This window comes from Artemia franciscana, chromosome 9 (assembly GCF_032884065.1).
Source record: "Artemia franciscana chromosome 9, ASM3288406v1, whole genome shotgun sequence".
Classification (NCBI taxonomy): Eukaryota; Metazoa; Arthropoda; class Branchiopoda; order Anostraca; family Artemiidae; genus Artemia; species Artemia franciscana.
This window is the reverse complement of record NC_088871.1, coordinates 2,535,078-2,559,467: the sequence shown is the minus strand read 5'-3', so window position 1 is coordinate 2,559,467 and position 24,390 is coordinate 2,535,078. Positions and strand designations below refer to the sequence as shown.

Below are 24,390 nucleotides of genomic sequence, written 5' to 3'. Positions count from 1 at the left end.
AGTCATTTCAAAATCAACCCTCACCTCATCCTGCAAGGAGCTAAGCCTTTTACGAAAAGTGGGAGGCCAGAAAACGGGAAAGGTGCCTTTATTGGCCAACATCCCTAGGTCCCTTTTTCCGTCGTTATTAGCATCAATTTTGAGCGATGAGGAATTTTAGAGCGAACAGCTGGAATGACGTATATTAGTATTACCTTCACTAAGGACGCTGCCGACATTAGCCTAATCCCACTAGGGTTCATTTGATCCCACTCTTCACGAAAAACCCCAATTTTCACCAGTCTATTATCTTCCATATGAAAAATTCATCTTTCTAAGCTTATTTTTTTATTTATAATCTTAGACGTCGGAATCAAAGCACATCTTCGCATTTTGAATTCAACACTTCTGGTCCAGTTTCAAATTCTGAAGGTCCCCGTGACATTCTTTAGATCAGGACTTTTTAAAAAATTTTCATTCACGACCCCATTCATGATTGGAAGTTTCCTATTGACCCTATAAAAATAAAAAAAAAGGACAAATACATGTTTTTTGATGACTTAGTTATTAGGTAAAAATATGAATATACATATGAAAATACAAAGCTTTAGGATTCGTTTAGAAGCATACAAAAATCTAAAAAAAAAAAATCCGCAAAAAGTTGGAAATTGTTTTTATTATACTTACAAAAATTATTAGCTCTATTTTTCATCAAATTAGCATTTTTTGCAATAACATAAACAAAATAAAATTCTCGTAGTCTTAGTTCGATCGAATATGTTCGCACACAGTCTGTGAGTGGTTCAGATTAAATTAAATTGAAAGGGAAAACTGAGATGGGTCTGCTTGTTTTTTATTTCACAATAAATTAAATCTTGGTGAAATGTTTGACACTGCTGGACGTAAGACCCCTTCAACATTTTCTAGCGATGAAGGATGAACGAAAGGAGAGAAATATAAAAGAAAGATAAATAAATATCTTTTGATGATTTATTTATTAGACAGCAATATACATATACATAAGAAGACATATAGTTTTATAATTTGTTTAGAAACATACACAAATATAAATTAAAAAAAAATTGCATTGAATATAGTTACAATCATTGTATGTCCTAGTTTTCATCGAAATTGTATTTTTTGCAATAAAAAGATTAGCCAGACTACAATAAAATTAGCCAAGATTTAAGCCGGCGAGTAAATTCAAGAATTTTCTGGCCAGTGTCCATCAAAACAAAACAGTCTGGTGGGAAATAAGCTAATTTCCCACTGAGATGAGCGTCAATACTATAAAATCCCGTATTTAGATATTTAAGTTTAGAATCTCTCACGACCTCAGAATTTCGCTACGCGACCCCATTTAAGGTCGCAACCCATAGTTTGAGAAGGCCTGCTTTAGATGCATTTCGTCCACTATCCTATACTATTAACAACTCCCTGGAAAAGGCAACCCTATACTAAAATCAACTCATTGCACACGGGCACCTGAATTCAATACAACTTCACATGCTCCTTGTTCATTCGGGCGTAACCACTTCAAGTCCTATAATCGAGTTCCAAAGTTCAATGGAATCTGTTTTCAGAAATATTTTCTACTCAATTAGAGAACGTCAGCTTTTCATTTGAGTCCAGCTGGACGACCAAAAAAGACGATTTTTACCTGATATCTTTCACTTGGATAATGTGACCCTGCCTCCCTTAACCTTCTTTTGTATTATTATCTTATACAATGGAGTCAAAGCTCATATTCGTGGTTTGAACGTGACACTTATGATTCACTTTCTTATCCTCAAGGTTCCAGCAACATTTTAAGGATACTTTTTGTCAAATATACCAATACTGATATGTTCCATTTTAAAACAGCCATGATGCTACTGCACCATGTTAGCCACCCTAAACTACAAGCAGCTCATCGTACAAGGCCACCTGGAGTCAATACAGCTTCACACGCTCCCCGTTCATTCCGGTGTAACCACTTCAAGCCCTACAATCGAGTTCCGAACTTAAGAGGAACCTTAGCTCGGGAATTTTCCCCACACTATAAGAGAACGTCCGCTTTTTATTTGAGTCCAGCTGGACGACCAAAAAAGACGATTTTTACCTGATATCTTTCACTTGGATAATGTGACCTTGCCTCCCTTAACCTTCTTTTGTATTATTATCTTATACAATGGAGTCAAAGCTCATATTCGTGGTTTGAAAGTGACACTTATGATTCACTTTCTTATCCTTAAGGTTCCAGCAACATTTTAAGGATACTTTTCGTCAAATATACCAATACTGATATGTTCCATTTTAAAACAGCCATGATGCTACTGAATCACGTTCGCCACCCTAAACTACAAACAACTCATTGTACATGGCCACCTGCAGTCAATACAGCTTCACACGCTCCTCGTTCATTCCGTTGTAACCACTTCCAGCCCTACAATCGAGTTCCGAACTTAAGAGGAACCTTAGCTCGGGAATTTTCCCAACACTATAAAAGAACGTCCGCTTTTTATTTGAGTCCAGCTGGACCACAAATAAAAAACGATTTTTACCGGACTAATATCTTTCACCTGTACAATATGACTTAACCACCTAAACCTTCTTTCATTGGAGCTTTAGATGGAGGAGTTCAAGCATATTTTCGAGCAGCTTCTGGTTAGATATATGGGCGCTCTAACCAGTACCTAAGTAACCCTTAGCTCCATTATTATATGACACTTTAGGGATAAACAGTCTGACTACAGCTGAGTTGCAAGACATTTAAATAAAGTGCCATAGAACTGAGCCCAAAGGATTAGACTAAGACATTACCATCTTCAAGCTGGCCAGAAGTGTCAGGAGAAATCTGCAGCGGATCGACTATGCCTGTCCCTGCAAAGACAATAGGATGAGACTCTTCGTTAGGCTCTTCTAAATTGACATCAACCGTTTCCATTCCGTGAGATTCAAATTCCGATATGAGGTCAGATCCTGGAATTAAAGCTCTGTTATCATTTTCACTGGGTAGGTGAGTGAGTGAAAAATTAATTGTGTTCTTGTGTTTGCTCTGTCCGGCGACCTTTATATAAAGACCAACTTTTTTAATTTGACAAAATTTCAGTCTTTCCTTAAAAAAATAAGGGAGCGAAAACTACTTTACTTAGTAAAAAAAATAGAACTTTTTGAATTTACTATGCATTAATTCTGTTCCAATACGGATTTACATTCTAATTACTGTACAAAAACTCTAGGTTTTTGAAGACAAAGGGTGTAAAATCTTATGCCGAACTTAAATTTTCTGACCCAACTTCGAAGGAGAAAATCTCCAAGAGCTATTGCACCAAAATAAATAAATATATACAGTTAATCTTGTTTTTCACCAAAGGCATATTTTGGAAACTTCAATGAAAAACATATTGCTGAAATTCACATCTTTTTTTTATTCTTAATTGATTTGGCGACTTCTTTTCCCAACCCTCTGGGGCAAATTTGACCCCTTCTTAACAAGAATTTAGATATTTTAAATATATGTAAGTTTTTATGTTATATTCCAACTCAACTCCATAAACACCCGGTCCTCAACTTTTTTTTTCACATGGACATCAAAGTAGACCCAGTCAAGAACAAACAGCTTAGAACTGGGCCACTGACCCTGAACTTAAGTTTACCGAGACATTCTATAATTCAAGTATGATTCCTCGAAAATAAAAATATCTTTATCTTTAATAAGTGGCCCAAACAGAAGTTTCTAATTAAAATAAGGTTCTAGATGTATAGGCCTATACTTTGAAAACTAACCCTGACTAATAGCTAATTTAGACAAAAGCCAGGGTTCATTTCCAGAGTATACAGAGTATGCACCTTGTTATGCTTTCTTTTTTAGACAGGGAGGGGGATCACAACTAACAAAATAACATGAAACATCAGAGAATAAAAAAAAAATACAAAAAATTTAACAGTCTTAACATTTCGAAAATAGGTGAAAATGTAAAGGCCTATTTTCATTTTTAAATTTCTCTAGAATTAATAAACTTAGTCTTTATTTAAAAAGCGTGTTTTCAAATTCTACGTCTAGAGCTAGTTGGTTGTGTTTTTCTCATCTTCTGGTGTTGATATCCAGCAATGTAGCAGGTCTCAGTAATTACCAAAAACTGGTAGCAGAGCCAGGGCGAATACAAAGGGAGAGACTACTCAACCTCTCAGACCACTGACACCACAAACAAAGAAAGATTCTTCAAACGTCATGTACGGGCCCTAAACTAAAGTTTATACAGTGGTGCAATAAACCCTCAACTAAAGCAGAAATTTAATCATTACATCCCATGCCCAAGTGAATTACTACACGAGTAGGCCGTTCAGTCTGGTTGCTGTCATAAAACGAAGATGCGAGTTTACCATTTTACCCACTTTACCATTACCCGTCTTTCTTGAACGCGATGAAACCTTAACGGCTGCAATTTCTGTCTGCACTGTCATAAACATGATTGACACAAAGTTTTCGATACGAATTGAAGGGATAAAGAGACATGAATTAGGATTTCAACTAATGTTGATACGAACACAAATGTCAACTCTTGTCACTTTTTGCACGAATTTGGCATTATTGTACCAACCTGGCTGAAATTGCCTCGTGTAAGACCTCGCCTCAAATAATCAGTTCCTCTCGAAGCTAGAAGGGGAACTCATAGAAAATACTCTACTGGCCCAGGTTTGTTGAAAGTGACCAAGGAGAAAGACAGGGCAAGACCTGTGCGATTTATATTTACTCTCCTCCTTCAGAAAAGTGAGAATCTTACTAGATGATGGCTACAAAATGACTTTTTGTTTGCCACTCTGAAGAACCCTGGATATACCCTTAGATTGAGTTTTGCTTATGCAGAGATACCAGTGCTTGTGCTGACAAAGATGCCCAAACACTGGAAGGGTAGCAAAAATTCTCCTCCCCATAGATTGGTACGAAGACCTTCCCAGAAGAAATTGCAAAATAGTGGCATAAGACTCCGCTTTATTGGTCTTTAAGAGCTCTTACCTTCTTAGGAAAAATGTTCTAATGGTTGTGTTAAAAGTCGACACCAGACATCTACACCACGATATATTAGTACAGAAAGGTCAAGTCTTTAGAAGCAGTCAGGGAATATTCGTAATAGGAGATACATGTTAAAGGCGCATTTTCGCAACAAAATTTTTCTTTTGACCAAAGAAAAGGCTCAAATCTATATCATCGGGAGCGGGGGTCCCCTACCTTCGCCAAAAAAAGAATAACAGAAAACTAATTTAATCAGATTGCGAGTAGATGTTTACAAATTGTTAAACTGTGATAGTCTTAGCACTTATTCCTTGCCAAAATTTCGTAGCCCATACATGTTTCAACGTCATTCAGCTATTGGCTTTTCAAATTAAGTAAATATTTTACGTATATGTTTTTGATGCGATAAATTACAGATTCATTAAATTAGAACTCAATTTTCTAGCCTTAAGAGGTCCTTCGTTTTATGGTCTGCTATTTTGAAGTGTCAAGGTTTCTGAACACAAAAACATCTGCTTACTTTTTTATGTTGAGAGTTAGGCAATCAAGGAACGTTGTGGAAAAGCGCATTGAATGAGAAATTATTATTATATTCTTTTTATTTGCTAAAAAATATATTATTGTCTCCACCCAAATGTCAGTTTGCATTTTACTCACATATCCTTCATAAACAGTGTCTAAAACCTGCAAATTTAATTTTCTGCAAAAGTTACCACTTAAAAAAAAAAAAATAAGTGACCACAGCAAAAATCTGCAAATTTAATTTTTTGCAACAGTTGCGGCTTAAACCGAGACTGAAGTTAGAGAGGCCATAGCCGCCAAACAATATTTTCTCTGACCCAAGCACAGTCAAGAAACAAAATTAAAAAAAAAAAAAAATATAACCAAAGACTAATTCCTTAGAAAGCTATAGACTCACAAAATTCTCACAAGTTTTCTGTAGCTTTTACGGGTCCTATTTTTGTTTCATCCACCAATTATTCTGTTGAAGTGGAAAAGCTTACTGATGAAAATGATAAGACTGGGGTAGATGCTACATAGGGATATAACAAGAGACATCTTTTCACATTAGAGCTTGCTACAGAAATTGGCAGTGACCTTCACGAAGAAGCGAAAATAATCGATCCTTTCGAATTTAACATAAATGCTAATATGATAAAGAGTATATATTGAACAAAATGTCAACAAAGAATTTTTTTTATGAAACGTCCATTTATTTTCCTTAAGTTTAGCTAATCTTTTTTCTTATTTTTTGGAAAAGTTGCTACATTTCCCTTAAAGATTCTAGTTGAAATGAAAAAAAGAAAGCTAAAAAAATGACAGCGCTTTGTTTAAATTTGTTAATCTTTTTTTCTAAATGAACTTAAACAAATAACCACCTTCAGACTGGATAGAGTTGTTAAGGAGATCCATAGACTGCATAGCAACTGAATCTGTCACTACATCGGCATTACCAAGCAAGTTTTCATCCGATTTTTCTGACTGCCCATCATCCGTTTCCAATCCATTAGATTCAGTTGCGTATGTGAGGTTCGACCCTGATTCAAACGCTCCTTGAATCTGTTTTTGAACAACTAAAAAGAAAAACAAAATAAAATACAGTGCCTTTCAACTATGTTTTGTCACTTTTATGTCAACTCCTTTTTCGCATAAGAAGAATTTAGAAAAGAAAACAGAAAAGGAGAAGAGAAAATGTTTTAACCCAAGAAAAATAACCGATATTTACTCCATGAAAAATTAAATGTGAGCCAGACACCTTAACTTAAACTCTAAAGTCTAAATATCATAATAGTTAATTTTAACTGTGCTTTTTTCTAGATCATCACAGAAATAAAGTAAATCGTTATTTGAAATCTATCCACCAGCACCGTATCTAAGAAATGTATGCGGTTGAACTCCTTTCCTCTCAAAATTTTAGCACGATTCGTAAAAACATCACAAAAATGCATATAAACAAATTTTGATACGTTTTTTTATATATTTTTTTCTGTAGATCCCCTTCTGCACTCTCCTTGAACAACAATCCTGGATACACCCTTGCTCTCTACTATCTATTTATTTCACTTTATTTAGCAGAATATTTCTGGAACAATTTGAGAAAGGCTTCCTCCAAATAGCTAGAAATGTCACCGTATCTACAACCTCCTCCTGAGATTGCTTTAACAAAGTCCTCCCCAGGAAAATCGTATTCAACAGATGGAATTATTTCATTTTATTCCACCCTCCTTCAAAAGGTTACATTTACTTTATATTTTGTATCTATTTATTTCAATTTATTTTGCAGAATATTTTTGGAATAATTTGATAAAGGTTTCCTCCAAATACCTACAAACGTAACCGTATCTACATATTCCTCCTAAGATTGCTTAAAATAATCCTCCCGAAGAAAATCGTACCCTATAGCTGGAATTATTTCATTTAGTCCCACTCTCCTTCAAAAGTTATGTCCTTTCATCTTTAAGGTTTAGACCTGTGTCAACCTATGAATGTGGTTGCTCCTTGTATTCAGAAAATTGTGAATTGTTTCACAAGAACGAATGAAAAAATCAAGCTTACTTTACCAATAGTAGATCAAAGAGATGACAAATTGAAAATATAATGGAGAAATAACCTCATGATCCCTGATAGTTGTCATACTTACCATGTACATAGTGTAGTCAAGGTAAATACCGATATTTAGCAGAGTTCCAGTCCAGTTTCTTATTTTCTCAAATTTTGTTAAATCAGATATAAAGCAACGCTAACGCTATAACGTTGCCTATAGCAAAGGCCATAAGGCTCCAAAGTTGTATTATTTATTATTTTTCTTTTCTTAGACGTACTTCATTTCGAAGCGGTTGTGGTATAAACTTCGGAGGGGCCTCATTCAATAGGAAACCTGAAGTTCTAGTGCCATTTTAAGAGTCAAAAGTAATTGCGGGGCAACTAGCTCCCCCAGGCCCTTGTTCCCAAATTCATCAGATAAGAATTTTAAGATAGACATTTTGTTAAAAGTAGTTCAAATGTCAGATAACAAAAACTCCGAGGTCGACACAACCCTCCAGAGCCAAGGATAGGCACTATAAGTTGTGCTCAGGGGGGGGGGCATTCTGTTCTTATGGAAGAATTGTACATATAAAATTCAGAGGCTAAAAGAGATCGGAGCGCTACTAGCCCCTCCACCACCCTGTTTGCCCCAAAAGCATGTATAATGTTTTTGCGGAGCAAATGGTCATATAAGCTTCGCAGGGATTCAAATGGCAAGAGATTGAACGTTCTAGTTCCCTTTTTAATAGTTAAAAATGATCAGATGGCAAATAGCCCCCCCCCACCATCCTGTTTTCCCAATCTGTGTCCGATCGAATTTTAAACAAGTCATTTTGTTCAAGATATACCAAAGATCATGCAACAAAACTGTACGGTTTACACAGCACCCAGAACCCGGGGCAATTGCTGTAAATTATGCCCCAGGGGTATATAAGGTTTTCATGAGAGAGGTGGTCGTATAAACTTTGGAGGGTGCTAATTCGATTGGAAGTTCAAGTTCCCATTTTAAGAATCAAAATGACTGGTGGGCAACTACCCCCCTGCCCTCTTTTCCCCAAATCCAGTAGATTATTTTTTTAATGTAGCCATTTTGTTAAAATAAGTTCAATAATCACAAAACAAAAACTCCGGGATCAACACAACCAGCAAGAGCCCTGGGACAAGTTTTAATTTACGCCCTGGGGGCATATAATGTTTTTTTGCGAAAGTTTTTAAAGTAGTTCAAAGATGAGATAAGCCCGACCCGCACACCCAGCAAAACTATTTACCCATATTTTATTCCAAACTTATGGAAGCTGACACCTTTCCCCCAATGGCCTGGTCCTCCTACCCTCCAAAAAAAACAATTTATCAATAATCAATCATGAGAGCTGATCCCTGGTCCTCACTCCATGGCCCAACAGCCCCGCCCCCACAAAAACTTATTATTTTATTCTAAAATATGTGAACTGGTCGCTGGCCCTTACTCCATGCCCCCCCCAAAAAAGAACACAACTTATTACCGATATTTTATTCTAAAAATCATGGGAACTGACCCCTGGCTTGCATTCATGGCCCGACTTCGACCTCCCTCCCAAAAAAATACTTGTTAACGATATTTTATTCCAAAAATCATGTGAGCTAACCCTTGAACCTCTCCCCATGTCCCAACCTCCCCCCCCAAAAAACAACGTATTAACGATATCTCATTCGAAAAATCAAAGGATTTGACAACTGGTCCTCCTTCCATGGCCCGACCCCCTCCACAAAAACGTATTAACATTGTATTACAAATTTCAAGGGATATGATCACTGACCCTCCCTTCATACCCCCCAGAAAAAAAACAAACTAACTAACGATATTTTATTCCAAAAATCAAGCTCTTGAGCTAAAGATCGTGTTTCATTGTAATTTTCATCTTATAATTCCAGTCAAGAAAGGTACGAATCACGACAATGATATGAGAGGATGAACGACTAAACTATGCGAACAAAAATGCACTGTACAAATTTTATTTGAGTTTTAAAAATATTATGAAGAGGGAGCCCTGAATACCTGACAGAATTTCTAAGGTACAATAGAGATCTTGTTCAACCATTTAGACGCTTCTTTGCTGGAACATCAAAAACGCATTTTCATTAAAACCCTCCACCAGATGTACTTTAGACACATACATTTGTAAACAGTAGGTACTTGAATGCTGTAGTAGGGTAGGGCAAAGTAGGGTCGAAGTTGTAGTTTTTTTTCTGTTGTAAAAGGATGTTTAACCTTTCTGTGACTATTCCATTCAGACATTTTTCAGCTTCCTGTAAAGCATCCTTTTCAGCTTTTGTTTTGCATGCCAGGGTTCTCGCTTTTACTTTATTCTGAAGATCTATGATCTTCTTTTGTTTCTTTCTTTTTGTTTTGTATTCTTTTGTTTTGCATGCCAGGGTTCTCGCTTTTACTTTATTCTGAAGATCTATGATCTTCTTTTGTTTCTTTCTTTTTGTTTTGTATTCTTTTGTTTTGCATGCCAGTGTTCTCGCTTTTAATTTATTCTGAAGATATATGATCTTCTTTTGTTTCTTTCGTTTCTTTCTTTTTGTTTTGTATTCTTTTGTTTTGCATGCCAGGGTTCTCGCTTTTACTTTATTCTGAAGATCTATGATACACTTTTTGAAGTGCTTGATTTTCTGGTCCTGTAATCTGATAATTTTACGACCAAGTTTTCGAGATGTGTATTTTGCTTTGGAACTCCTGGGTTCGTTAATCGTAGGCGATTCAGACTAATCAAATGCTCCAGAACCAAATTTTACTCGCTTCAAAGGACTAATGCTCACTGATGCCATTTTCTGGCATTTAAGACTCGAACTATTAAAAAAATTCGAACAATTAAAAAGGCAATTAAGTTTTTTATGTCATAAAACGCATTGCAAGCTTAAAAGCGAAAGCACTCAACAATCCTAAAGCAGTTTTCAAAACAAATAAGAAGCCTCTCTATTTTCCCGTTCGCCATTCTAGTTTCTAGATAAGCAATGAAGATCAGGAGTAAACACAGCTTAGATACCAATGCAGTTAGGAAAACTCCTATCTTGACCATGAGAAGCTTTTGGCATAAAGCTCTGAACTTGGCGCCTCCTCCAAGCTCGCGCTATGACGCGTAGATCGTACTACAACATCATAAGCGGGAACGCAATATTGTTCTGTTTCATACGTGGTGAAAATGCAAGGGAGATGGCGCTCCACTGTGCTTTGTTTTACTCGGAATAAGCCGAGTTGGAGAATAGAATAAGCTGTTATGGTATGCAAGGTTGTCCGCTTGAATAAGAAAAAAGCGGTGCAAAGATTAACTATAAGCTATAAGTATAAGTAAAATACTATTTGACAAAAATTTTCTTAAACTAAATTTTAGCCATATGAAACGAGTGAGAGAGCGAAACATCCTCCCGAAATATTAATCAAGATAAATTAAATCATTGATTAATTAAGCGCATCGCCTCAATACTTTTGCCAACAGGGATTCGCAAGTCATAAGTCAGGAAGGAATTTTTCGTTAGTCTGTTTTATAGTTTCGTCCTCTTTTAGCAGAAAGTGACGCTAAATGCTATTTGACAACAATTTTCTTACCAAAAGATTGTCAGAAATGGACACACGATTGCCGAAGGGGCACTTTTAGTGCTTTTTTTTGACAATTTTTAACTCTGGGTGACCCCGCGCTAACATTGGATAAATAAGGCAACTTTTTGAAAAAAGGACACTTTTCGGTATTTTTTCAAAATCGGTATCATATTTATTTATTGTTAGTATTTTGTTTTACTGTGACTGCTTTTAATTTGTGCTTTACTTTTTCCGCTTCGTTTTCGTCTTATGTATTTTTTTCCCGTATCCACGCTACTTTCCTTTTCAAAAGCGCGACAATTCTAAAGTGGTGAAACATGTGGTTTCCGAGTGGTTTCTTGTTCGAAAAAAAAAAGTAAGTATATAACTAACAGCTGTTAAGTAGAAGCTTAAGGTGTTTTATGACTTGTGGCCTACAGGAGTATGCAGAGGTTAGGCCTATCTGGTCCTGATCTGATTTGCTGCTGCTTTATCATTTTTGGAAGTGGGCGAACCTCACTCAGTTGATTTCCCGAATTAAGACATTAGGCTTTTGGTAAATACAGCTTAGGTCCACATGGTCATACATTAGCCGTGCCATGAACACTAACCCACTAAAAAATTATCTGGTAGTAGGTGATCCGCTGGCGCAAAGCTTTTAAGCCCTGTCATCATTATGGCGTTTTCCGGCCAAGACAGCTGAGGCATAAGACAAGACTGCCAAGAAACAGTGAAGACAGGTTTTAGTCGCCGTTTCAGAGTAGATATTTTTGCAGAACACAACGCATTATTTCATTCATCTTAGTTATACTGTAACTTTTCTTCACGTTCCTGAAACATCGCAAACGCGGCACAAATGCTTCAGAAAATGAAAAGCTACTGTCGTCCGAAAAGCGGCTAAGCCGGCTCTGTTGTCGGAAAACGCCTTCACAAAGATAGTGCTTTATGGAGTTTTTGGAAGAAAACTAACTAATACAACCAAAAGTTCAAGGGAACTCAAAGAATCTTGGAAACGACAGAAAAGAAAGTTGTTTTTTTTTGTTTTTTACCAAATGTTCCACGACTGAGTGAAAAACTTCAAAGAATTTTACAAAATAATGATTTAAAGGTAGCTTTAAGAGGTAGTAATACTTTGGCTAGTCCCCTTCCCTTTCTCTACCGAATTTCACGTCCCCTTCCCTTTCTCTACCGAATTTCACGTCCCCTTCCCTTTCTCTACCGAAAGGACACTTTCTTTAAGAAAGAAACGATAGCACTGTTGGATAGTTTTTATATCACTTATATTTTTTTTACTGTCGAGACAAATCTCTTGAAAATGTATATAAAAAAGGGGCTTAATTGCAGAAAAATATGTGGTACTTCTGTCTTATAGCCATCAAATTCAACCTCACTCAGTTAATTTCCCGAATTAAGACATTAGGCCTTTGGTAAATACAGCTTAGGTCCACATGGGTCATACATTAGCCGTGCCATTAACACTCTAACCCACTAGAAAATTCTCTGGTAGCAGGTGACCCGCTGGCGCAAAACTTTTAAGCCCTGTCATCATTATGGCGTTTTCCGGCCAAGACAGCTGAGGCGGCTCATAGTGAAGACAGGTTTTATCGCCGTTTCCGTTTTCCCGCCGTTTCCGAGTAGACATTTTTGCAGAAAACAACACATTATTTCATTCATCTTAGTTACATTACAACTTTTCTTCACGTTCCTGAAACATCGCAAACGCGGCACAAATGCTTCAGAAAATGAAAAGCTACTGTCGTCCGAAAAGCGGCTAAGCCGGCTCTGTTGTCGGAAAACGCCTTCACAAAGATAGTGCTTTATGGAGTTTTCGGAAGAAGACTAACTAATATAACACAAAGTTCAAGGGAACTCGAAGAATGGCACTGACTTCTTTTCTTCTTCGCGTTTTAGGCGATTTGAGGTTTTACATGTGATTTTCCTTATTTGAAGTCCCAAAAAGTTTTGGCAGCCCTGGATAGACAGTAAGTTTCAGATTCAGACGAATCTGACTTCAGATTCGTCACTCTATTCATAAGTTATAGGCCCTACTAAATTAAAGGAAATCACTACTTTCTTAGGACTTGAACCCCCTCATTCCATTTGAGCTAAGGTCTTCATCTCCGAACTTGAAGTGTCTTATGGTCTTTTGCTTTTTTGGTCTAACTTTCAATTAGATCCATTACTTCATTCGCAAGTTAAACTGAATCAAACGAAAAAATCAACTTTTTTGCACTTTAAGCCCCCTCCCCCTAATTGAGCTAAAGTTTACCTCCATCTCCTAACACAATGCGTGTCATAATTTTAGGCATCTTTGATCCAAGTTTCATCGAAATCCAACTCTTCATTCGCAAGTTACACTGAATTAAACGAAAAACTCAACTTTTTTAGCTCTTAATACCCCCTCCCCCCGCCTATTTGAGCTAGGGTCTTCATATTCAAACTTGATGCGTGTCCTGGTCTTAGGCATATTAGTCTAATTTTGATCAAAATTCATCTCTCCATCCGCAAGTTACACTGAATTAAGCGAAAAACTCAACCTTTTTTAGCACTTAGTCCCCCCCCCCTCAACCTATTTGAGCTAGGGTCTTCATCTTCAGAATTTTACAGGAGTTTTTCAAAGTATTACAGGATTTTTTCGAAAGTTTTACCGCAATTTTGCTAGATTTTCGCTAAGCAAATTTCAAGTAGATTTTCTAAGCAATAATTCAGTAGATTCAGTAAAAATAATCAAGTTCAGATGAATTTAATAAATTTTTAGAAAAATCTCCACACAAGCCTTATAGGGGGGTCGCACCCCCCCCCTACACCTTCCTTCGGAACATCCCTGACAGCTTGTGGCGGTGATGTAACCTTCGGGGTATTTCTGTCTGGCCAAAACTAAACGCTCTGTCTTGTTAGGAGAAGTTTTCAGGTTCGAAGAACCATCATTTCTCAAAAAAGGGACGAATGTTCGGTTACTTTACCCTACGCTCATGCAGTGTAAAAGCTAGGGAATGAGAATGGATAGAAAGTATAACATAATGAACTGAACTTACCTGTTTGTATAAACAACGAAGGAACCGCGTTTGGTTTTAGGCAAACTCGTAGGTTGGATATATCTTGCGCCATAAAACAATTCTGGGCGAAATGTTTGGAACATATTCGTTTCTTTTCCCGAATTATGTCGACAGGGATGGACTGCAAGACATCGGACTCGTTGATCGCATGCAGCCATTCTGGGATTCTAGAAAATTACGTAGTATCTAATACGGAATCGTTGTTCGGGGTCCACGTTCGGGGTATTATTAGAAGGTGATAGAAACTCTAAAATATGGGGAAATTCTTGATTGTTTTAATCTGCCTTTTTTCTGGTAACATGTAGCTACTTTCCATTAATTCTAGCTTTAAATGGGGTTTAAGCCTCCCAAAATCCCAAGCCTCAAACGACAAATAAATGACTCGGCCTGCTTTCAAAATTTTGCGATCCTAACTCACCTGCTACCTGAAATCATCAAAATCAGAATCATTTTATTTTTTCTAATATTCGTTACAATTTACAGCAAAGCATTTGAGGCTAGTTGTCCCGCCAAGAGACATACCAATAAAACTTAAATAATTAATGACAACCAGCTGAAAGGTGTCACTTGAAAAATCGAAATCTGTAATTTTGTTGAACTAAATATTGAATTTGTACCATCGAAAAATCAGAGCCATCTGATGGTGACAAATTATAAACAGATTGACCGAATGCGATAGAACAGATACAGATCTGAGAAGAGCGAATAAAGTGAGACCAGATCCACAATTTATTTCACGAAATTTACGAAGGGACGTACTAAATGTGGTGAAATAGATGCGGCCTAAACAAAAGTTCTATTAATGAAATAAAATTAAGGTTTTATTGACTAAACCTGAGAATAGGAGGGGTGAAAATGTCCACGGGGATCAGAAAGTCTGTGAAAAAAGGTTTAAAAATTACAATTACAAAATAATACTTGGGTAAAATTCCACTCCTTCTCCCTCTAGAGGGACCTGATCTTTGATGACATTTAAAATATGTGTGTTATAAAAGTGAAACCTTGCAAAATAGATCTTCTGCTTGAATGAAATACAATAAAATTGTTTACAGCTTCACAATTTTGCTCAATTCCAATTTATGAGGGTGTAAAGATATGCAAATACATTTCCTAAATTTTGAAAAAAAAAACATTGATATGGCTCAGAATTCTACTCAAATAACAGGAATTGCATTTTCAAAACTAAAAGCAGAGAAAAGGCAACTGGTAACTGAAAATCAAGGTAAAATGTTGTTTGTCAAAATTTCAATAGGTAATAGACCTGTCATGTAGGTAAATTTCAGGGCCCTCTAGAGGGAGGAGGTGGGCACTTTAAAATACCTTCCCGGGATATATTTTAGCCATGAGACCCATCCCTGAAAATTTCATTTTCCTAACCTAACCCCTTTCCGAGATAGCCAAAAGTCACTAAACTATATTTTTACCGCCAAAAGTAGGACCACGGCACTTGTTTTTATATGTTATACTACTATCACTTATTATTAATTATGCTACTATCGTCTATGATTAATCTGAACATGTATTAGAAAACCTGGTCAATGTTCCTATTACATGAACATTTGTTTAGGGTCATGAAACTATTGTTAATAGATGCATTTTGACTTTTTTAACATCTTTTCTCTCTTGCATAATTACCGCATACTCACCGTTATGGAGTTATTATATATTTGCACATTTGGGGGGGGGGGGGGGGTTACGTATTTAATATATGCTATACTTTACCCCCACCCCCTGATGACAAATATATAGCATAGACTTGTTTCTAAACTATTACAGATTCGCGATTTCAAATATCCGATCAACGAAAACGGTAATGATTGCAATTCTATATGTGTAAATACAGGATATTTGGGCAGGAATAGCTCCATAACGGTGAATTTGCGGTAGTTTTGCAAGAGAGAAAAGATGTTAAAAAAGTCAAAATGCATCTATTAACAATAGTTTCATGTCCCAAAACAATTGTTCAGGTAATAGGAACATTGACCGAAAACTTACTTTTCTGCTGGCATCCTGAGCATACGCAATCCTAAAGATTTGCAGTTTCGCCCGGTAGTTACGCATCCCTTCACTATACATTTTCCAACCGGCATAATTTTCACATAACAATGAATCACAGCTTCACGATTCTATTCACGACTTCAGTCCAATTGCTCTGACTTTTATATTCAAACTGCCAGTTTCCTGTTTCCAGCCGCTAGCATCGCTACCGCGCACTGAGTCTCAAAAATAAATCGAGTTTTCATAACTGTATTGGTATTTATGCTGTGGGCTGAAGGCAAGAACCTGGCAGTCTGAATCTAAAAGTCGGAGCAACTGGACTGAAGTCGTGAATAGAATCGTGAAGCTGTGATTCATTACAATGAGAAAATTATGCCGGTTGAGAAATCTATAGTGACGGGATGCGAAACTGCAAATCTCAATGATTGCGTATGCTCAGGATGCCAGCAGAAATTTAAAGTTTTCTAATACATGTTCAGATTAATCATAGACGATAGTAGCATAATTAATAATAAGTGATAGTAGCATAAAATTTAAAAATAAGTGCCGTGGTGTGGGCTAGTGACAATCCTTATATCTAATTACGTATAAAATTTCTGACCCGAGGGACTGCTCACTCATGGACAAAGGTGTCAAAAACAAATCCTCAATTTCTGGCACGGTGCAACAACCTATGTGCCTGCAGTAAATCTATTGGAACTGAGAATCTGAAATTACAATTAACTTTTTTTTAAATCACCAATAAAGTTTTTTTTCTTCCCATGTCCACAGCTCAAACATACTTAATTAACTTAATTAATAACTAATTAATTAACTAACTAATTAATTAATAACTGCATTACTTAATTAATAACAAATTCACTAGGAATTTTGTTTCAATTTCAGATTTCATGTCCTGTTGGCTTAACTATGCTGCAGGAAACTATGTTTTTGGATAGGATGTTCAACTTCCTTTATTTTACCTATCAATTAATAATCAAAAAATCGGAAAGTCTTCACTAAAATTCGGCTAACTACAGCAAATACTCCTTCGAAGATACTTTTTTGAATAATTCGATTTTTTTAAATGATAAATATTCTTCATCCGTCATGATTTACGACTTACCATCATTAAAGTTTTAGCTTTTAAAACATATTTGTATACTGGTACATTATCCTTGTTGCAAGGCAAAATACACCAACCTATAAGCCTAAGCACCCTCGTGAGCACCCGTGCTCGCACATTTTAGCACGCCCTGACTTTGCCCGAAAAATTGAGGATTTGTGTATGATTGTTGTGCCCAGACACCCAGGTGATTTGGTAAATCATTATTTATTACCCACTAATTAAGTATTATTTTGTAATTGTAATTTTAAACCTTTTTTCACAGACTTTTCTGATCCCCGTGGACATTTTCACCCCTCCCAATTCTCAGGTTTAGTCAATAAAACTTTAATTTTATTTCATTAATAGAACTTTTGTTTAGGCCGCATCTATTTCACCACATTTAGTACGTCCCTTCGTAAATTTCGTGAAATAAATTGTGGATCTGGTCTCACTTTATTCGGTCTTCTCAGATCTGTATCTGTTCTATCACATTCGGTCAATCTGTTCATAATTAAGTCACCATCAGATGGCTCTGATTTTTCGATGGTACAAATTCAATATTTAGTTCAACAAAATTACAGATTTCGATTTTTCAAGTGACACCTTTCAGCTGGTTGTCATTAATTATTTAAGTTTTATTGGTATGTCTCTTGGCGGGACAACTAGCCTCAAATGCTTTGTTATAAATTTTAACGAATATTAGGAATAATAAAATAATTCTGATTTTGATGAGTTCAGATAGCAGGTGAGTTAGGATCGCAAAACTTTGAAAGCAGGCCGAGTCATTTATTTGTCGTCTGAGGCTTGGGATTTTGGGAGGCTTAAACCCCATTTAAAGCTACAATTAATGGAAAGTAGTTAAATGTTACCAGAAAAAAGGCAGATTGAAACAATCAAGAATTTCCCCATATTTTAGAGTTTCTATCACCTTCTAATGATACGAGTTTAATAGGAAATGTTCCCGTGGACCCCGAACAACGATTCCGTATTAGATACTACGTTCTTTTCTAGAATCTCAGAATGGCTGCATGCGATCAACGAGTCCGACGTCTTGCAGTCCATCCCTGTCGACATAATTCGGGAAAAGAAACGAATGCGTTCCAGACATTTTGCCCAGAATTGTCTTATGGCGCAAGATATATCCAACCTACGAGTTTGCCAAAAACCAAACGCGGTTCCTTCGTTGTTTATACGAACAAATAAGTTCAGTTTATTGTATTTTCTGTTCATTATGCTAGTCTTTCTATCCATTCTTATTCCCTAGCTTTTACACTGCATGAATGCAGGGTAACCGAACATTCGTCCCTTTTTTGAAAAAAGATGGTTTTTCGAACCCGAAAACTTTTCCTAACAAGACAGAGCGTTTAGTTTTGGCCAGACAGAAATACCCCGTACATCACCACCTCAAGCTGTCAGGGACGTCCCGAGAAAAGGTGTAGGGGGGCTGCCTAAAAGTTCTCTGGGGAGATTTCTGTAAAAATTCATTAAATTCACCTGAACTTGATGATTTTTTATGGAATCTACTGGATTATTGCTTAGGAAATCTGCTTGAAATTTGCTTAGGTAAAATCCAGCGAAATTCCGGTAAAATTCTAAAGCCGCACCCCCCCCCCCCATCACGAACGCGTCAGGACGCTCTGCAAGCTTTGATCACCCCGTATAAGAGAAACAATTTGAAATTTTTCCTGGTTGATTTTCTTTGGAATTTTGTGAAAAACCGCAAAAGTAACTTGCGTTGGGTTAATGGGAGCGGACCAACTCATCCCTGGAAGAAATGGGTGTGAACCAATTCGTCCTGGGGCAAACCCTGTTGGTACTATTTTGTGTAGGGATAAGGTCTTATGGAACCTGTCATCAAGTTCACCCGTTTTTTGGGATCCAATGGGGCAACATGGATACCTAAGACGTCACGAAATCTATCCGTCCGTCTGTGCAATCGAGTATAGCTGGAGAACAGCTGGTCGGATTTGGATGGAAACTGAACCTTAGGGGCTCAGAACCATGAGACATGTCAAGTTCGAAGATGAAGACCCTAGCTCAAATAGGGGGAGGGGAAGGGGACTTTAAGTGCCAAAAAAGTTGAATTTTACGTTTAATTCAGTTTAAATTAAGGATGGAGAGATGGATTTTGATGAAAATTAGACTAAAGATGCCTAAGACCAGGAAACGCATAAACTTTGGATATGAAGACCCTAGCTCAAATAGGCGAGGGAAGTGGGCTTTAAGAGCTAAAAAAGTTGAGTTTTTCGTTTAATTCAGTATAACTTGCGAATGAAGAGTTGGATTTCGATGAAAATTGGATCAAAGATGCCTAAAATTATGACACGCATTGAGTTCTGAGATGGAGGGAGACCTTAGCTCAATTAGGGCGAGGGGGAGGGGCTTAAAGTGCTAAAAAAAGTTAATTTTTTCGTTTAATTCAGTGTAACTTGCGAATGGAGTAATGGATCTAATTGAAAGTTAGATCAAAAATGCCAAAGGCTATAAGACACATCAAGTTTGGAGATGAAGATCCTAGCTCAAATTGGGCGAGCGGGTTCAAGTTTTAAGAAAGTTGAGTTTTCCTTTAATTTAGTAGGGCCTATAACTTATGAATGGAGTGAAGAATCTGAAGTTAGATTCGCCTGAATACCTGACTTTGCTGGAATGAATCTGACAAAATACCACTGCATCTGATCCCGCTAGAATTTGCCAGGCTTGTTTTTTATGCAATGACCCAAGTCCTATTTTTCTGCTATTATTCTTTTTTACTTTTCCTTTTCTTTTCCCAGTGTTTTGTTCTAAACATAGAGTGGGTGAAAATTTGTTAGGCTTCGGTGGTCTCGCTACTTCGTAACGCTAGGGTTTCAATTTCGACTAATATGGTCAGAAGACATGCGACACCGAGAAAGTGAGCTAGTAAAAAATGAAAAGTAAAGACACACGCGGTTAGAAGACATGCAACACCGAGCACATAGACGAGTCAAAAATGAAAATCAAGTGCAAATACAGACGCGGTTAGAAAGATAGCGGTGGCGTGTCAAAAATGAAAATAAAGAGCAAAGACACACGCTGTTAGAAGACATGCGACACCGAATATGAGCACCGAATATTTTTGAATATTTTCAAAAATGAAAATAAAGAGCAAAGGCACATGCAGCTACAAGACACACGATACCGAATATGAGACCGAGTCAACGAAAATAAACCTGGACAGCAAGAATCAAAATGTGCCAAAATTGAAAATGATAGAAATGATGATTGGGTTTGGGATTTTGACATGGATAAGGTTATCAATGCCTATCATACCTTTGTTAAAAGTAAACAAAGGTACGGCAATATGTGTTTCATAATGACGAAAGGCAAGCCGAGGTAAAATAAACCAAACAAATTGAAAATGATAGCGATGGTGATTGTGAATTGGATTTTGACATGCATAAGGTCATCGATGGCTACCAAACATTTGAAAATCAAAAACATGTACTAGTTAAATCGGTGGAAGAAAAACAAGTTTGTCCCAACATCTGAACAAATAAAAGAAACAAAGGTTCGGCTGCATGTATTTCATAATGACAAAAGACAATCCGAGGCAAAAGTTAAAAGGTCCGATAAAAGGATAATTTTACAATGACACTACTTCTAACTTAAGATTCATGTGGCTGTCATGACATTAAGAAAAGGCCCAAATTGTATGCGTTTAGAATACGAGGGATATTGAAAATCCATATATAGAAGCCTGCCGTATGCCGTGTGCGGGGGCCCGGTGGCGAAGCCAGTGGGCTCCTAGTACTATATGTATACATGTATATGTAACATAATCTTTAGGCTGTGGGTTAAAACACCACCAAAAACTCTCAACTGAGCTGTTACAAGCCTTCAGAGCTTTAACCAGCTTAACCTTTAGTAAGTTCTTCCTAAAGGATTTTTTCATCACTTTTCTTGTTGCTGCTGGACAAGTATAAGTATCTTAGTCAATAAAAAGAATTGAATGATAAATTGAATCACTACTATCAGAAATGCAAACCAACTAGTAGGCACCAGAAATATCAATTTGTTTGTTGTTTCCTTTTGTGTTTTTGATTTAGGCATAATTTAAAGGATGCTATGGTTATAGACAAATATTACCTTTTGTTGATGCTTCTCTGAGGTCACAGTTGCTAGTATCTCTTGGTTGAATGACAAGGCACACTTCTTTTAGAGGCTGCAGCCAACTGGTGGGGGTTTGTGGGTGTAATAGAAGCTGATGCGCCAAGGCAATGAATTGGATTTGCATCATGTTGAAAGCAAGAGTTCTGTCTCCGTTTATGCTTGTTCCACAAGCAGCATCCTTAACTCCAAGCTCTGTAATAAAAGAAGACAATGCAAAATCATACAATATACAATGAAGTAATACACCTAATTTAAACATGATTCTTATATTTGTGTTCAATCAAGCACTTAACGAAAGCCTTTAAGTCTAACAATTTGTTCCTAACCTGTCGAGCTAGGTTGGGAACACTTCATTTGAGGGGCAGGGGTTTCATTCCTGGCGCGGTTGGCTGTTTTGTTTCGGGATCAGTAGATTGACTCTGTAAGCTCAGCCAGAGTTGATCCAGCTCTAAATGGGTACCTGATGATGATCATTGATGATGATGACTGCAGCAGATGATGACAATGGGGGTCCCCAGCCCCCCATTGTACCTCCTGGCTAAAGGGCCATGAAACGGAGATCAGCACTGCCACTTTGGACCTTAATGGTCTAGTGTTTTATCCCTTAACATTTCTTCTTATCGAACAGTTCTTGGTTACAAAATTTAAGCAAGGAGTGATGTGGCTCAATAGTAACCAAAGTTCCAAGAAACAGAATTTTGATATCAACATATTTATTAAAAGAACTGGCTTCTTATGCTGATTCTAGATATTTTATATTCATTAAGTTTAATATTACCAATCAAAGGCTACAAGCATCAAAGAATTGCCTTAGTTTTTGAAAAAAGAGGGAAATACCCCCCAAAACGTCAATGAATCTAAAAACATATAACATCTTCAGATTTAACATAACAGAGAACCTTTATTAGTTTGTTTGTTTTTCCAAGAGGTGATCATAATGAACCAAAGAAACTAAGAGAGAAAACTCAATGGAAAACAGAATAAAAGGCGCTTGGGCCAGTAACGAAAAGACAAAACAATAGCTAAGAGCTCATATGGCACTTGTGACGAGGTCGGAAGAGCCAAGAGCTCATATGGCATGAGCTCTAGCAAAATTCTAAGAATCAATAGATTGATTTAAAAGGAAAATCAGAGGCTTAATGCCTGTTGGGATTTAAAATAAGAGCTCTGAGACACGAGGTCCTTATAAATATCAAAATTCATTAAGATCCGATTACCCACTTGTAAGTTAAAAATGCCTCATTTTTTCTAATTTTTCCTCTCTCTTCAGCCCCCCAGATGGTCGAATCGGGGAAAACGACTTTATCAAGTCAATTTGTGCAGGTCCCTGACACGCCTACCAATTTTCATCGTCCTAGCACGTCCAGAATCACCAAACTCGCCAAAGCACTGGACCCCACCCCTAACCCCCCGAAGAGAGCGGATCCAGTCCCGTTACGTCAATCACGTATCTACGACATTTGCTTATTCTACCCACCAAGTTTCACCCCGATCTCTGCACTCTAAGCCTTTTCCAAGATTTCTAGTTTCCTCCTCCAACTCCCCCCCAATGTCACCAAATCTGGTCGGGATTTAAAACAAGAGCTCTGAGGCATGAGTTCCTTCTAAACATCCAATTTCATTAAGATCTGGTCACTCGTTCTTAAGTTAAAAATATCTAAATTTTTCTAATTTTTCCGAATTAACATCCCCCCACTCCCCCAAAGAGAGCGGATCCGTTCCAATTATGTCAATCACGTATCTAGAACTTGTGCTGATTTTTCCCATCAAGTTTCACCCGATCCCTCCACTCCAAGCGTTTTCCAAGATTTCTGTTTCCCCCCTCCAGCCCCAGATCTAATTCGAATTGAAAAACGAGCATATTAGACTTAACATCTTTCTATATATCAAGTTCCATTAAGATCCTATCACCCATTCGTAAGATAAAGATACCTCTATTTTCACGTTTTTCAAGATTTCTGGTTCCCCCCTCCAACTCCCCTCAATGTCACCGGATCTGGTCGGGATTTAAAAAAGAGCTCTGAAGCACAAGATCCTTCTAAATTTCAAATTTCATTAAGATCTGATCACCCGTTCGCAAGTTACAAATACCTCATTTTTTCTAATTTTTTCGAGTTACACCCTCCCAACTCCCCCAAAGAGAGCGGATTTGGTCCGGTTATGTCAGTAACGTATCTTGGACTTGTGCTGATTCTCCCCACCAAGTTTCATCGAGATCTCTCCACTCTAAGCCTTTTCAAAGATTTCCCCCGCCCCAACTCTCTCCAATGACACTGGATCCGGTCAGGATCTAAAATAAGAGATCCAAGTTACGAGTCCTTCTAAATATGAAATTTCATTAGGATCCGATCACTCCTTCGTAAGTTAAAAATACCTCATTTTTCTAATTTTTCAGAATTAGCCCTCCCCCCAACTCCCCCAAAGCGAGCAGATCTGTTCCAGTTATGTTAATCACGTGTCTAGGATTTGTGCTTATTTCTCCCACCAAGTTTAATCCCGATCCCTCCACTATAAGCGTTTTCCAAGAATTTAGATTTCCCCCTCCAACTCCCCCCAATGTCACCGGATCCGATCGGGATTCAAAATAAGAGCCGTACGATAAAATATCCTTTTAAATATAAAATTTTATTGAGATCTGATCACCCGTTCGTGATCTGATCACCCGTGAGATCTGATCACCCTGCCAAATATCATCTTCCTAGCTTATCTGGAAATGCCTAAACTAACAAAACCGGGACCGAGAGACAGACTGACAGACCAAAAGACTGACAGAATTTGCAATCGCTATATGGTACTTGGTAAATACCAAGTGCCATGAAAACAAAACGACGCGGATATTTGGGCTGCATAAAAACAAGGCGTCTTCAGCGTAAAAGAAACGCAGATTAAAAAACTAAAATAAACTAAAAATTCATAAAAAAAACACCACCAACATTAAACTATAATTGTCACAACAGACCACTTGGGTTACTGTTACTAATAGAGTTTTTCCGATGAAAGCACCAAAGCAACTGGATAAAAATTATATAAAATGGAAACTAAGTATAATATATATATATAT

At 37.2% G+C, this 24,390-nt stretch overlaps 1 protein-coding gene across 4 annotated transcripts in view; it reads right to left on the bottom strand.

Annotated features, from left to right (window-relative positions):
- Nucleotides 1-24,390, bottom strand: part of LOC136030875 (zinc finger protein 786-like) — a 41,528-nt gene that overhangs the window by 7,035 nt on the left and 10,103 nt on the right. For 2 of the 4 annotated variants that reach the window (XM_065709949.1, XM_065709952.1), the window contains exons 3-5: nucleotides 21,306-21,521; nucleotides 6,355-6,549; nucleotides 2,782-2,940 (exon numbers count right to left, since the gene is read on the bottom strand). In XM_065709949.1, the coding sequence (XP_065566021.1) occupies nucleotides 2,782-2,940; nucleotides 6,355-6,549; nucleotides 21,306-21,521 (570 nt within the window). Of the gene's footprint in view, nucleotides 1-2,781; nucleotides 2,941-6,354; nucleotides 6,550-14,095; nucleotides 14,284-16,111; nucleotides 16,272-21,305; nucleotides 21,522-24,390 lie in introns of those variants that run through there. The other 2 variants (XM_065709953.1, XM_065709950.1) reach the window with 2 other exon arrangements.